The 12861-nt window shown below is 36.5% G+C and overlaps 1 protein-coding gene across 13 annotated transcripts in view; it reads right to left on the bottom strand.

Annotated features, from left to right (window-relative positions):
* The window catches only part of LOC149786326 (androglobin-like), a 303462-nt gene that overhangs the window by 188315 nt on the left and 102286 nt on the right, over window positions 1–12861 (bottom strand). For 4 of the 13 annotated variants that reach the window (XM_089976725.1, XM_089976727.1, XM_089976729.1 and 1 more), the window contains exon 1: window positions 1207–2778. The exons of 4 other annotated variants lie outside the window; for them this stretch is intronic. In XM_089976725.1, coding sequence (XP_089832851.1) covers window positions 1207–1541 — 335 coding nt within the window. In that variant the 5' untranslated portion in view covers window positions 1542–2778. Of the gene's footprint in view, window positions 1–1206; window positions 2780–12861 lie in introns of those variants that run through there. 5 more of the 13 variants (XM_089976730.1, XM_089976728.1, XM_089976731.1 and 2 more) reach the window with 3 other exon arrangements.

Raw genomic sequence — 12861 nt, 5'->3', positions numbered from 1 at the left:
GAGTGACACAGTACTACTTAATTTCTGCGATTGTTCTATCAGAATAATGAAAGTATATTTGTGGAGTTTTCATTCCTAATATTTTGATAAATATAGAGAACATATAAATGTATGCAATAGTCAGAATCCCCATATTGGATCCTCTATTCAGAAACTAGGCAAAATCCCCATACTGGATCCTCTATTCAGAAACGGGTGACTGAAGGTAATTTTTTAATTGTTCTCTGCATAAAATCAATGGGGCAATCATAATAGTGGGAATCTATTAGATAATTTGCCAATTAATTGTCTATATCACACTTTCTACAACAAACTATCGGACATAAATGATAAGCTTTATGCTTATATTATCGACACAGAAACAAAGCATTACACGTATTCCCACAAATGAACAATATTTTTGGACAGCTCAAGGAAAAGGTGGCTGCGACTTTCATGCAAGTTGAATGAAAGTTTATTTGACATCTACGCACGCGATTTTAAAAGATGTCCCTCTTAAAAGGCAAACCCTTAACACTTTGCTGAGTAACAAGGTGACTGGGTTTATCTAAATAGTAAGACCACACTTTATCTGTCGTATTTTGATTGGCCATGCTCATCCGTTCGTACGTATCTTCACTGAAGATGTAACTTTCGTAATCACTCGCATTGAGAGAGAGAGAGAGAGAGAGAGAGAGAGAGAGAGAGTGTGTGTGTGTGTGTGTGTGTGTGTGTGTGTGTGTGTGTGTGTGTTAGAGAATTGATTTACGAGGATGAGAAGACAGCGGTTTTGGATCCTGAATGCAGCCAAGAGGAAGGTCGAGGTCAGTTCAAATCCATGTTTTTGCATTAGAATACAAAGGAATGTTTTTAAAAAAATTTCTTCAATATATTATAAAAGTACATTATTACTTTTAGGCTAACATAAACAGTGATTTAAAAGCGTAAGAGTTCTACCTATAATATTTAGATCAATTTATTTGCCCCGGTTGCAACAAAGGAAGTGTTTGTGTACCGTAAAACAACATACAAATCTAAAAATAATTGAATACTACGAGCAGATACATGTTGGAAAAAACGATTTATTTATTATGAAGATGATGAAGGAATGAAGGATTTTCAACCCATTTCGTTGTACATACTGCATGACTATCGTTTGGTTAAGATTTGAACTAGCGTGAAGGGATTGGCCCCAACACTTAAAATGACAGAAACCTTAACGTTTACCTCTCTTTTTCCTGATGAGATGGAGAGTCGGTGGGAGTACTGGTTTCATCTCGGCCCATCATCGACCCTCTCCTCGATTCCGCGGAAGACCCTGCCCTATTCTCTTTGGGCATCTTGGCGATGGTAAGAAACACGTCCTCTGGACTGTCGACGAGGGAGGGATAAATCCTCACAGTTCTGTAGAAAGAATCCCCCTCCTTGATATCTGGGAGGGGAAACAATTTGTTGTAGCCGGGAATTCCTAAAGCGTTGTCCTTGAGGGACATGCGTTTGCTCCGAGGGTCGGAAAATCTCCTTCCGACTGCCATATTTGCGTTAGATGGTCTCCGACTCATGCTTGAGATCAGCTTTGATAGTGTCACTGGTTGTATAGTTAATACACAGACATAAAATGCTGTATCTGTTATCAGCAAAACACATTAGTTGCACGTCTTTAGTTTCCAATCAAACAATTAGCACCTCTTTTGTATTTTGCTCTCTAAATAAAACCATGAAAACTCTCAACAGTTAATGCTTGGAAGCAAATATTGCCGATTGGTTTTGTGACTGTGCGTATGCAACACTGATGGTTACTGCTTCTCCAGCAATTACCACTGTATATATTATGATACAACATAAGCCTTTATCAACGACAAGGGCAATGTTCATCGTACACATATTTGTTACATTCTTCTCTTATAATCCTGGAACCAACCAAGCACTCCGAAATTCACACTACATTTGTTAATCCATTCCTAAATCTAAAACTGCGCACTCCATGCTAAATTGGGCTCATTGGCAAGTGCTTCAGAGTTCTCAGTTACATGTATTATAGTATTACATACAGGATTTTACATCCTACTCTCATATTAAATACGTGTCAATAAATTCCAGTTCACACGTCCTGTTTCTCACATGAATACACTCCGCTATAAATCCGCAGAGAATGATTCCAAGGTTGTGCGTTGAATCACAGGGTCAAACTTAGACAAGGACCCCCCTGACGCTTGTCCTCCTCTATCAAATTATCGATAAAGGTTTCACGATAAAGTACGGACATCATTTTATCTCAATGTTTTCCACAATAGTAGACACAATGCATGATGATATTCTCTTTGTCCACATATAAACTTTCTTAACTTTTTCACTCTCGGCAAAATAAAGTATATATTTTCCACCCGTAGTCTTTTTTTTTTTAGTATCCCTCTATCGACTACACGTAATGCAGTTACTTTCGAACTAAAATGAATGCCCAAAAATGTTGTACATCTTAAAGATGTTTTCAGACATATACGCCGTGTGTTAGTTTTTCAATCCTGGTTCCTTCAGAACAATCCTAATGCAAACATTTCGCTAATACTTTTCGATATTTTGAAGAGTTCCAAATTCTTTTGTTTGCTAAGTTCAAATCTCCTGTTGTACCGACGAATACTGGTGAGAAAGGGCCATTGATAGTTCTTCTTTGATTTCTGTGTGACAGATTAGTATTTCAATTCTCAAAAACGGAACACAACTGACAGATTTAAAAATTACTCGGATTCTCCGTCAATTTGTTTTCTTCTAACCCTGAGCAATATGTGGTAGATCAGAAGTAATCCAAAATATCGCTTGATAAACTTCATACGGTGGCGGTAGGATTTGGCTTGATATAAACACTCTCGCCAAATGCCTCTGCTAAAACTGATCTGGCAACTATAATATCAAATCTAGACAAAAAGATAACTGTTTATACACGAAAATGCTTCGAGTTCAAAAAGTGTTAATTATAACTATATCCAATATAAACAGATATTTCTTCCTCAGACGAGTTTTCAAACAACGCGAATCTCTGAATCAAAAATACCGCGAATGCTATATCATCTTAGTATGAACTTGCTATACAGAAGTCACTCAAAACCAGAATCGACTATAAACCAATTAAACATGAGAGTTCCAACAACAGTGCAATACAAATATCAGTTTCTTTAGAAATGCTATACACCTGGATAGGACAAGCACGATTAGCCTGGTGGAAGGCTTCTGTTTCAATCGTTAAAACGTTTCGTCTTGTTCCCCTTGTTTTGTTACATTAGTGATGATAGGAGACACCTAGCCTAACGCTATTTTATCGAATATCACAGCAGGTTTTCCGCTTTTATTTACTTGTTATAATCGATCGATTAGACCCACACACACTTCACACGCAAATCGACAACCAGAAAATGAGAAACTGAATCAGGGTTACTCAATATAGAATCAGCCCGTGCAAACGATTACAAAAATTACACGAATATATTAGCGCGTGACATGAAACTAAAGCACATAAACAAGTTCAAGTGGCATGATTCGGAAGAATCTCTTAATTTCATTCTCTTCGAGTTGTTGTATTTGTTATTAGAACCATTATTTAGAATAACGTTTGAATTATTCCAAAATTCCATATACTTCACATACATCAAAATTTACATCTTTGCAAGAACATAGATTCTTCTTAACCTCCTAGAAAGCTATAATTGGAACGGTTTCGTCCATACATTTCTTCATCTGCTCAAGGTACTCATTTCAACGAATAAATGCGTTCTTTCCGAATATATTTTAAATTGTCGCTTTATGCTACTGAGCAATGCATTTTGGCAACTTTCCTCTTCTTCTAAATCGACGAGATGGCAGGAGAATAGCGCAAAGTCTTCACTAATACTCAAATTGTGTGGAATAATGGATTATTTCCGTTTCCACCTCTAAAACGGATCTGAATGAATTATTTCTTTTTTATCTCTAGATGAAACTCCACAAAACTCTTCAGCTGTGGCTGAATGAAACATGAATAACGTCATAAATTGATGTTGACCACTCTAACATTTTGCCATTATCGCACAATGATGGCTTCGCTAGAGAACAACTTTTGTGATAACAGAACGGGAAATCGCCAGGTGATTCTGTGTACAATTAAACACTCAATGACAATCCAATTTTAATTTGCAGCTTTGTTATTCAGTTTCAACAAATTGGTGACGGATTCATTTTGGTTTAGTACAAGAGTCGCTAATATTTGCCACAGGAATCGATGAAGATAAAGAATACAAGGCAAATGGGTGAAACCATGTGGCAATCGAACAAGCTTGGATGGCTTGGTGGGTATTTTTATTTTGTGTTGTTCATGGATAGGCAATAAATTCTGATTGATGGAATATATATTATTAGCCTAGATAGCTCGCTTTGATTGTTGGGCTTGGATCGTGTCTATCACACTTGTCTTTTTATACATAAAAATACGAAGATATTCGATTGTTCTGACTGACGAGACTGAAGGCATTCGATTGGCTTGATTTGGATGAGACTGAAAGCATTTGATTGGTCTGACTTGAATAAGATCGGAGGCATTAGATTGGTCTGAATTGGCTCAGGCTATTAGTTTTATGCCAAGTTAGACCTCTGGATTGCAAACCTAAATCAAGACTCTTCTGTTGGGGAAATCCGGGCCAGTATCCTAGTTCCGTTGGTAAAATCCAGCCAAGTATCCAAGATCTGTTGGGGGAAATCCGGGCCAGTATCCGAGTTCTGTTAGTGAAATCCAGCCAAGTATCAAAGACCTGTTGTTGCAATCCAGGCCAGTATCCACGATCTGTTGGTGAAATTCAGGCCAGTATCAAAGACCTCTTGTTGCAATCCAGGTCAGTATCAAAGACCTGTTGGTGAAATACAGGTCAGTATCCAAGAGCTGTTGGTGTCCTCCGGACCAGCATCCATGACCTGTTCGTGAAATACAGGTCAGTATCAAAGGGATGTTCGGGAAATCTGGGCCAGCAGCCAAGACCTGCTGGTGAAATCCGTACCAATATCCATGGGCTGTTTGTCAGATCTGAGTCAGTATCCAAAAGCTTTTGGTGAAATTAAGGCCAGTATCCAAGAGCTATTTGTGAAATTAAAGCCAGTATCCAATATTTGTTGTACAATATATTATGCAGGGAAATAGGAAATAAAAATGTTAATTTCCTAAAATCTTAGTAGCGCGGTTTACTGCATCAATGGTTTGTGATAGTGTGGTATTCTAATATTGTGAATTGTGATATGATATTGCTTTGTGAGAAAGAATTGGAAATCAAGTCTATAACTATTAGGATTATAAATCGAAATTGAAATCAAGTCTAAACCATTATGATTATAAATCGAAATTCCACTTTACGTATACATGCTGTACTGGTGTACGAGAAATTAAATTTCATGGAATTTGCGGAATTCCTTAGGGACCTTATACGGGCTACTTTCCTAATGAAATATAAAGTCTTGGAAAATTAACAATGGTGTCAATTTACTACTAAAAGGTATGTTTAGTTTCTGCAAAATGTTTCAACCACGATCACTTACTAATCACAACTTGAAAATCCTCGAATTTCAAGTTATTATTGATAATTGACTCAGATTAACAACATAAGTTTCTTTTACGCGATGTTTCTCTCTTTCTCTCTCTCTCTCTCTCTCTCTCTCTCACACACACACACACACACACACACACACACACACGCACCATTACTTCATATTTGTAGAATAGTAAAAGTAACAAAATTATCAACTACAATAGTCATGACAGATGTCAATTATGTTTGCACCTTATCCAATAATTATATTACATTAACTAGTCAAATTTCAATCAAGTTATAAATTCGTAAGTCTAATAGAGGATCCTGTCGTGACAAAACGAAACAGATAAATACTGAATCTTAAGATACGCACGGGAAACATCCATAATATACCTTTGTGGAAAGTCTATTAGCGTACACAAGCGCATTGAATAGGTCCATTGCATTTAACCTGGAGGAGGGCTTTCGATGTTTATTTTAAAGTGATCGTTATTTGAAACCTTAATCTCAACTGAGAAACACCAACTTCGATTTTTTTAAAGCGCATTGTCACATAAATCTACAGCTGCGTGATACAAGGCGTCATGGCGTACAGTAGAACCCTGTAATTTTAATTAGTATATATACAGGTACAAATGATGGGATTCTTTTGAAATCAATAGAAGTTGAAAGCAAATTGCTTGACGACGGATATTTGGGGTTACAAGTGTGTACGTTTAATAAATATACCTAAACACTGACTCGGAAGGTAAAGAACTACATGTATGTAAATATATTGTGAAAAATTGGTCCAACGAATAACTACATTCTAACGATGTCGAGAATAGATAAGTGACATTCTTTAAAAGATGTGTACGAAGCCCATGAAGCATCTCTTTCTTTATTAACTTTATTTGAAAGAAGCCTGTCTTTTTGAAAAAGCCTTTGTGTCCCAATAATTGTTTCATGTCTGTAATATCCGAATTCTATGGACATGTTCGCACAGAAAGTATTTGGCAAATATGCAAATGTAGAAGCATGTATGAAAGTATTACCATTTCTTATTTACTTTTAAAATGTTGAACAATTTTAGGTTGACCAGTGGCTCATGGCCTAATTTGTGGCCGGGCATATTGAGAGTTTATGAGAGTGACGGGCACCAACCACTACTACTTACAAACTTTGATATACCTTTGCATACGAATAGAATTGATGTAGCTTGTGAGTTTATAATCGCAATTTACGTTCCATACTCATATTACGGACTTCATTATTCCATAGAACATCTTTATGTAAAAACGTGTAATTTTCATTACTAAATTTAGGAGCCTAAAACACGTACCCCCGACCAAAAAAACGAAAGAAACAAAGAAAAAAAACACCAAAAAAACATGGAGCACATAGGCAAGGATTTGGGGACCACTGGTTTAGACTCTTCAAGTTTTCAAATTAAATTTAGAATGACTAGCAAAGAAAAGAAGTACTGAGAACGAGATATCAAAATCGCAATCTCTCTTGGCGTTTTTCCTTCATGTGCCCTGCTCTCCTTAAACATATACATTTGCTGTGGTTTCTGTACCAATTTTCATAGCCAAAGCAAAATTAAATCGTAGGTGAAAAATGAGATACAAAGTTTATTCAGTAGATTCGAACACCACTTTTACAGTGATACAATGAACAAAAAAAAAAAAAAAAACCAAACGATTTCTTCAGAACAATCTACACGAATGGCAAGCTGCCTAATCCGATGCACTGTAGTATATGTGATACTAGTGCAGTGCGTTCAATGAACATCAGCACAAGGGAACAGTGACCAACTTTCTTTTTTTTTTTTTTGGAGGGTTCTCTTTCCTTTTGATCTTCGCAGACCATTTAGGGAGGCCCTCCTGCCCTACATGTTTTGGTTGGTATTCTGTATGTTTAGCTATCGTGTTATTGCTTTTGTGAAATGGAAAATTTAAATAATAATTTTTTTTTTTAAATATGTATTTTATTCGTATTTTTTTCTCAATATATTCATCTGTGCTGAACCAAATTTCTTCTTCTATCCTTTTTTCTCCTCCTCTTGTTGTCGTCTTTTCCTTTCTTGTCTTTTTGCTTTCGTCATTTCTCTAAGTGCTTTCCTTACTTCTGGGCTTGTTTCCCGTTTCTCTTCTTTAGTGGAATTTTTGTTTTTGGGTGCTTCTTCCTGCCCTTGTCTTTTATTCTCTGTTAGTAGCGATTCTGAATCTTCGTTTGGATTGATGTTTTCTTGCTGCGGTGTCTTGTTGATTTGGGTTATTTCTAATAGTCTGGGTGCTTGTGTTTTCTGGATCTGTTGTAATTTGAATACTATAATCTCCTGTAATGAATCATTTTCTTGCTGTAGTAGTTTGGTCCCATGAAACAGTTGTGATTGTATTGGTATCACTTCTTTTTCTTGTAGGCTTCGTTTTATTTGTTGTTGTAGTTTGTTTTCTAGTTGTTGCTGTGGTTTTATCTTCTTTTGTTGTTGTTCTTGCCCGGTTTCAATATCTTGTTGGATTAGCATGTTATTTTGTTGTTGACTTTTCTCTTTACTTCCTGCTTGTGTCTGTATTTATAGTTGTTGTTGTTTACATCCCTGTAGTCCGTTTTCTACTGGAAGCTGGGCTTGAGACTGTTGGTGTTGTTGTTGTTGATTTTTATTCTCCTGTTTTGTATTGGTAGTTTCATGCTGGTCTATATTTCCTAGTTGTTGCTGTGATTTTATTGTCTTTTGTTGTTGTTCTTGTCTAGTTTCAGTCACCTGTTGTTGTTACCCTAATTGTATCTGTATTTGTTGTTGTTGTTGTTGCCTTTTATGTCCTTGTTGTTCATTTCCTACTGAAGACTGGGCTCGCGTCTGTTGTTGTTGTTGTAGTTGAATATTTTGCCCTTGCTTTTTGTCCGTAATTTTTTTCTGTAGTGAAATTTCTCTTCCTTGTTGTTGTTGTGGTTGTATTTGTTCAATCCTTTGCTTTTTTGCTGCTTGTTTAGGTATTTCCTGTTCTTGTATTTGTTGTCCCTGTACTTGTAGCTGTTGTTGTTGTTGTTGCTGTAGCCCATCTTGTGATATTGGTTGTTTTTGTTGCTGCATATTTCCTATTACCATTTGCCTGCTGGATATGTTTGTTGTTGTTGTCGTTGTTGGTACTATCTTTTCCGAATTCTGAGGACATTTGAATGGTGTGTGACCTGTTTTCCCACATCTATTGCATGTTCTGTCATATATGCATCCTTTATACCAAGACTTGGCTAAGAACCCGAATATGTAAAAGGCTCTCTTCACTTTCTTCATATTACTTCTTTCTATTTCTAGTATGCGTGTTCCGTCTAATATTGATGTTGTTTCTATCGTTCTATTCCGTGCTGAGCTAACTGGAATATTAAATTTTTTCTCAAAACGCTTCACTATTTCTTCTATTGGAATTTCAAGCGGAATGTCTGTTACATGTAATTCTCCTGTTCGTTTTTTTTTATCTCCCTTAGCAGTGGTTCTGGTTCCTTTATTGTCACCTTTTCTTTCCCCATACACATCTCTCCATATGGTAAAATCGGTTTCTTCCCTTTCGGTCTTACTATGTAGTCTTTGTATCCATTAGGGTTTATGGAGTATACTCTGTTCATACATCCTGGGTTGGCTATTTTCATGGCTATCATTACCGTAGTAAGATTAGGTATATTTTCCCTTTGTATGTGCCTCATATCTATTTCTTGTGTTCCTTCTCTATATGTACATTGTAGGTAGCTTCTTTCATGCGTCTCTACCCTTTTCAGCTTGAAGAATTTCTCAAGGTGATTGACTTCTCTTCTAGTCGCCATATTGCCTCGTGTTGCACGTGCTCCGGTTTCGGTTTCTTGTTTTTCCATGTTGAGTTCCCTTTATATTTGTATTTGCAGATTTGTTAATTGATATAAGTTGATTCTTACCCTTGATAAGATTTGGAGTCCGTAATTGACAGTAAAGATAGTCCTGCTGGGGGTCCAGTACTTCTAAACTGTTTGCTTTGTCCTTGCCATTTTCAGACGATAAAACAACAGACTGTACTTTTCTAGAAGGAGTATATGCCATTCAGTCAGTTTGTAAAAAAATATTGTAAAAAGATCAGAATAAAATCCACTTGTCATCTAACTTTGCTCGACTGTAAATCTAAACTAATCGAAACATTCTGACCAATCCAACTGCTTTAGTTTTCTTTCAAGCAAGATGTTCAGGTATGGAGTAATATTTGTTGCTCGAAATGTTGAGTAACTGTTATGACAAGGGGCTTTGCGTTTATGATCTTTGAGTTTTTGACTTTGACGGCTATGACTTTGACGGTTATGATCTCTACGTTTATGATCTTTCACAGTCAACAATAAATCTTTGAACGAATTCTCATAATTGAGACATAATTCTTTTATTGGTTTAGTTTCGACTGATGGGAATAAATAAATAAATAAATAAATAAATAAATAAATGTGTAATTGATGATTTATTCTTTTTCCCCGGATTAAGGTGATACCTTCAGGAATTTCAATCTATGGTACCTTTTAAGATGAATTTTTAATTTTGAGGGTCAGGAAGGGGTGTGTGTATGAGATCAGTATTAGAATATATGCCTTACGTTATGTTTAGACACATTTTTGATCAATAATACTTAATGAAAAAAGAAAAGACTTTCATTTGTTATCTTCAACGGCAACGTGAAATAGACTGTGTTAACTTTTGAGCACTGACTCATATATTAGGGGAGCGGCATTAAATCTGGGGTTGTTCGCGCAATCACATGTACTGGATAAACACCGGGTGGGTGGGCGGAATCAGATCATGGAAGCAAATTATATTGATCACATCTTTCATTATTGCATGATATCATACAAGTCGTGTCCGTTTGACATATCAAGTGTCCGAGTGGTCTAATGTGATCGCCTTTACACATCATCACCCACAATCTCACGTCTGTCCGCATGAGTTCGAGTCTCGGCTTGACATCATGGGCATGCAACATATTGGCTTCCCACTGGTTTTTCCAGGGTTCTTCCCGAGTTCTTCCTTCATCAAATATGCATGCATACACTGTCATTTGCTGAACAGTGGTGTTGAACCCCGCAAACCAAACTAGACCAAAACATATGACATAGTCTTTATTTGAGCTTTAAATGGTGGATCAGTGGTTAGAAGCCCGCAGTTCATCTTTATCTTGTAATTATGACAATTAGTTTGCGATTAAAGAGTCTGTCTAAATTCCACTTAACATTGCAAGAAGTCATGCACGTGTTTATCATTTAAGTTACGTAAATCCTCTTACGTCGTCAGAATAACGATTGACTACCATATGTACCCGTTTATATCTCACCTAACTGGAAACAATATAAATATGTAGTTATATAATTCACTGGCAAACTAGAGTCTGATGTTTTATTGAAATCATCAATATTACCATATTTGCTACCCACAGGTCTTCGTTCCACCTCGACCCTTGTCATTTTTAAATTCCGAAAGAATAGCTGCATCTCTGTGTAATAGAATATAAAGTGATCCAGTCAGTTGCTCTTTACAGCCTCAAAATAAAAGTGGAAAGAAGATAAAAATACAAATTTCCGTGTGGACTTTTGAAATACGATTATCCCAATCGTATTTCAAAAGTCCACACGGAAATTTGTATTTTGAGTCAAGGTATATGGACATAACTAAAGTCACCAAACTGAATGCGTAACAGCTGTAATGTAGACTACACTTAGATCATTGCTGCAAACTATGTCTGCCCAGTTATCCGTGTACAGATTATGTGTAACGAACTCTCTCACTGGCCAATTGATTTTGTTTGGAACAATAGTAACTATCTCCAAGCGCCAGAGGGCACTACTTCCAAACCACTGTTTTAGCCATCTATTTAAACAAATGGTAATGTAGAATAAAGTCGATAGACTACCATTACAATTAGCTAGGGGATACGATCTAAAACGAGAAGCGTAGACATTGTTTTGCCAGTGCATAATTTATCGACAGATTTAAGTCTGCTTTGTTCTCAGTTGAAGGCTTGCAATATAAATAGGCAAATACGGTAATTTGGACTGTGATTGCAAGCTGGGTTCAATAACTGGACGAGAACAGCTGCTTAACATTTTAATGGTGTTCACGGTTAGGACTATGTTCTATTCTGTAAACGAAGCATAAAGGACTTTGACATGTTAATCAACTCCTGTCAAATCCCACATTGTTAAAGCACTGACAGTATCAATGTTGTAATGTTTAAAACCTCAAGGAGCTGATGCTTAATTACAGATGATGACGACGACCATAAGAACGACGATAATTATAACCGTGAAATGAACTAAAACTGTCATGTGAAGATGAGACTTAAATATTTACTTCAGTCATTACTTTTATTTGACAAACAAAAACGATCTGTCGAAATCGATTTGCATACATCAAATAACATTTTCATAAAGGATAAAAGTGAAATTATTATAAGCGTTTGACTACACGTTGACTACACGTTGTCATGGTAACCGTGAAGCTAAAGTACATGACAAGTTAAAGTTATGTGTACGGCGCCGTATCAAACATTTATCATAACTTAAAGCCAACCTTGCTCGAAAAGATCCATTAAAAATTTAAAACGGATTTTATGAAGGTACCATGCGTGATCAAAATAAATGTCCAGTTGTTTTTACATGAATCGAGGAAATGAAACATAGACTAAATAATAGGAAGTTAGGACCGCTCCGGTGGCCTAGTGGTTAGAGCTGCGAGAGGTCGTGGGTTTGATCCCCGGTCGAGTCATACCAAAAACTTACAAAAATGGTACTAACAGCTGCCTCGCTTGGCGCTCAGCATTAAGGAGGTAGTGTTAGGACTGGTCGGCCTGGTGTCAGGATAATGTGACTGGGTGGGACATCATGCTACATGTCTGCGGCATGATGCCCCAGTGCTAGACATAACTATAAACTGTCACTGCAGATATCGTAGCGATGTGACTGAAAAATTGTTAAAGCTACGTTAAAAATCCAAATCACATACACACATACATAGGAAGTTAGGAATGCTAACTGGTGCGTGCGAAAGGCGCTTGAAAGGCATGGATCGTGTATATAGGCACTGAATAACGTTATTTATTTTTAACTTTGTCAAAAGTCTGGGAGAAATTGAAATATGCACTCACCTACATTAACTACAAGGAGCTGACTTATATTATCATTGATGATAGCACAACACAACACAAGGACGAACCATTAGAGTGCTACATAAAATAAAATTAAGAATCTGTTGACATAAACACTGTTGGGTAGCAAGTCTATAAAATTCATCTCCATCAAATAAATAAATATATAAATAAATTAATCAACCAATGAAGTAATGAACGAAGTTATTGCA

The sequence above is a fragment of the Sinohyriopsis cumingii genome, chromosome 12, assembly GCF_028554795.1.
Source record: "Sinohyriopsis cumingii isolate HCF-2022 chromosome 12, ASM2855479v2, whole genome shotgun sequence".
Classification (NCBI taxonomy): domain Eukaryota; kingdom Metazoa; phylum Mollusca; class Bivalvia; order Unionida; family Unionidae; genus Sinohyriopsis; species Sinohyriopsis cumingii.
This window is presented reverse-complemented; position numbering and strand designations above follow the sequence as displayed.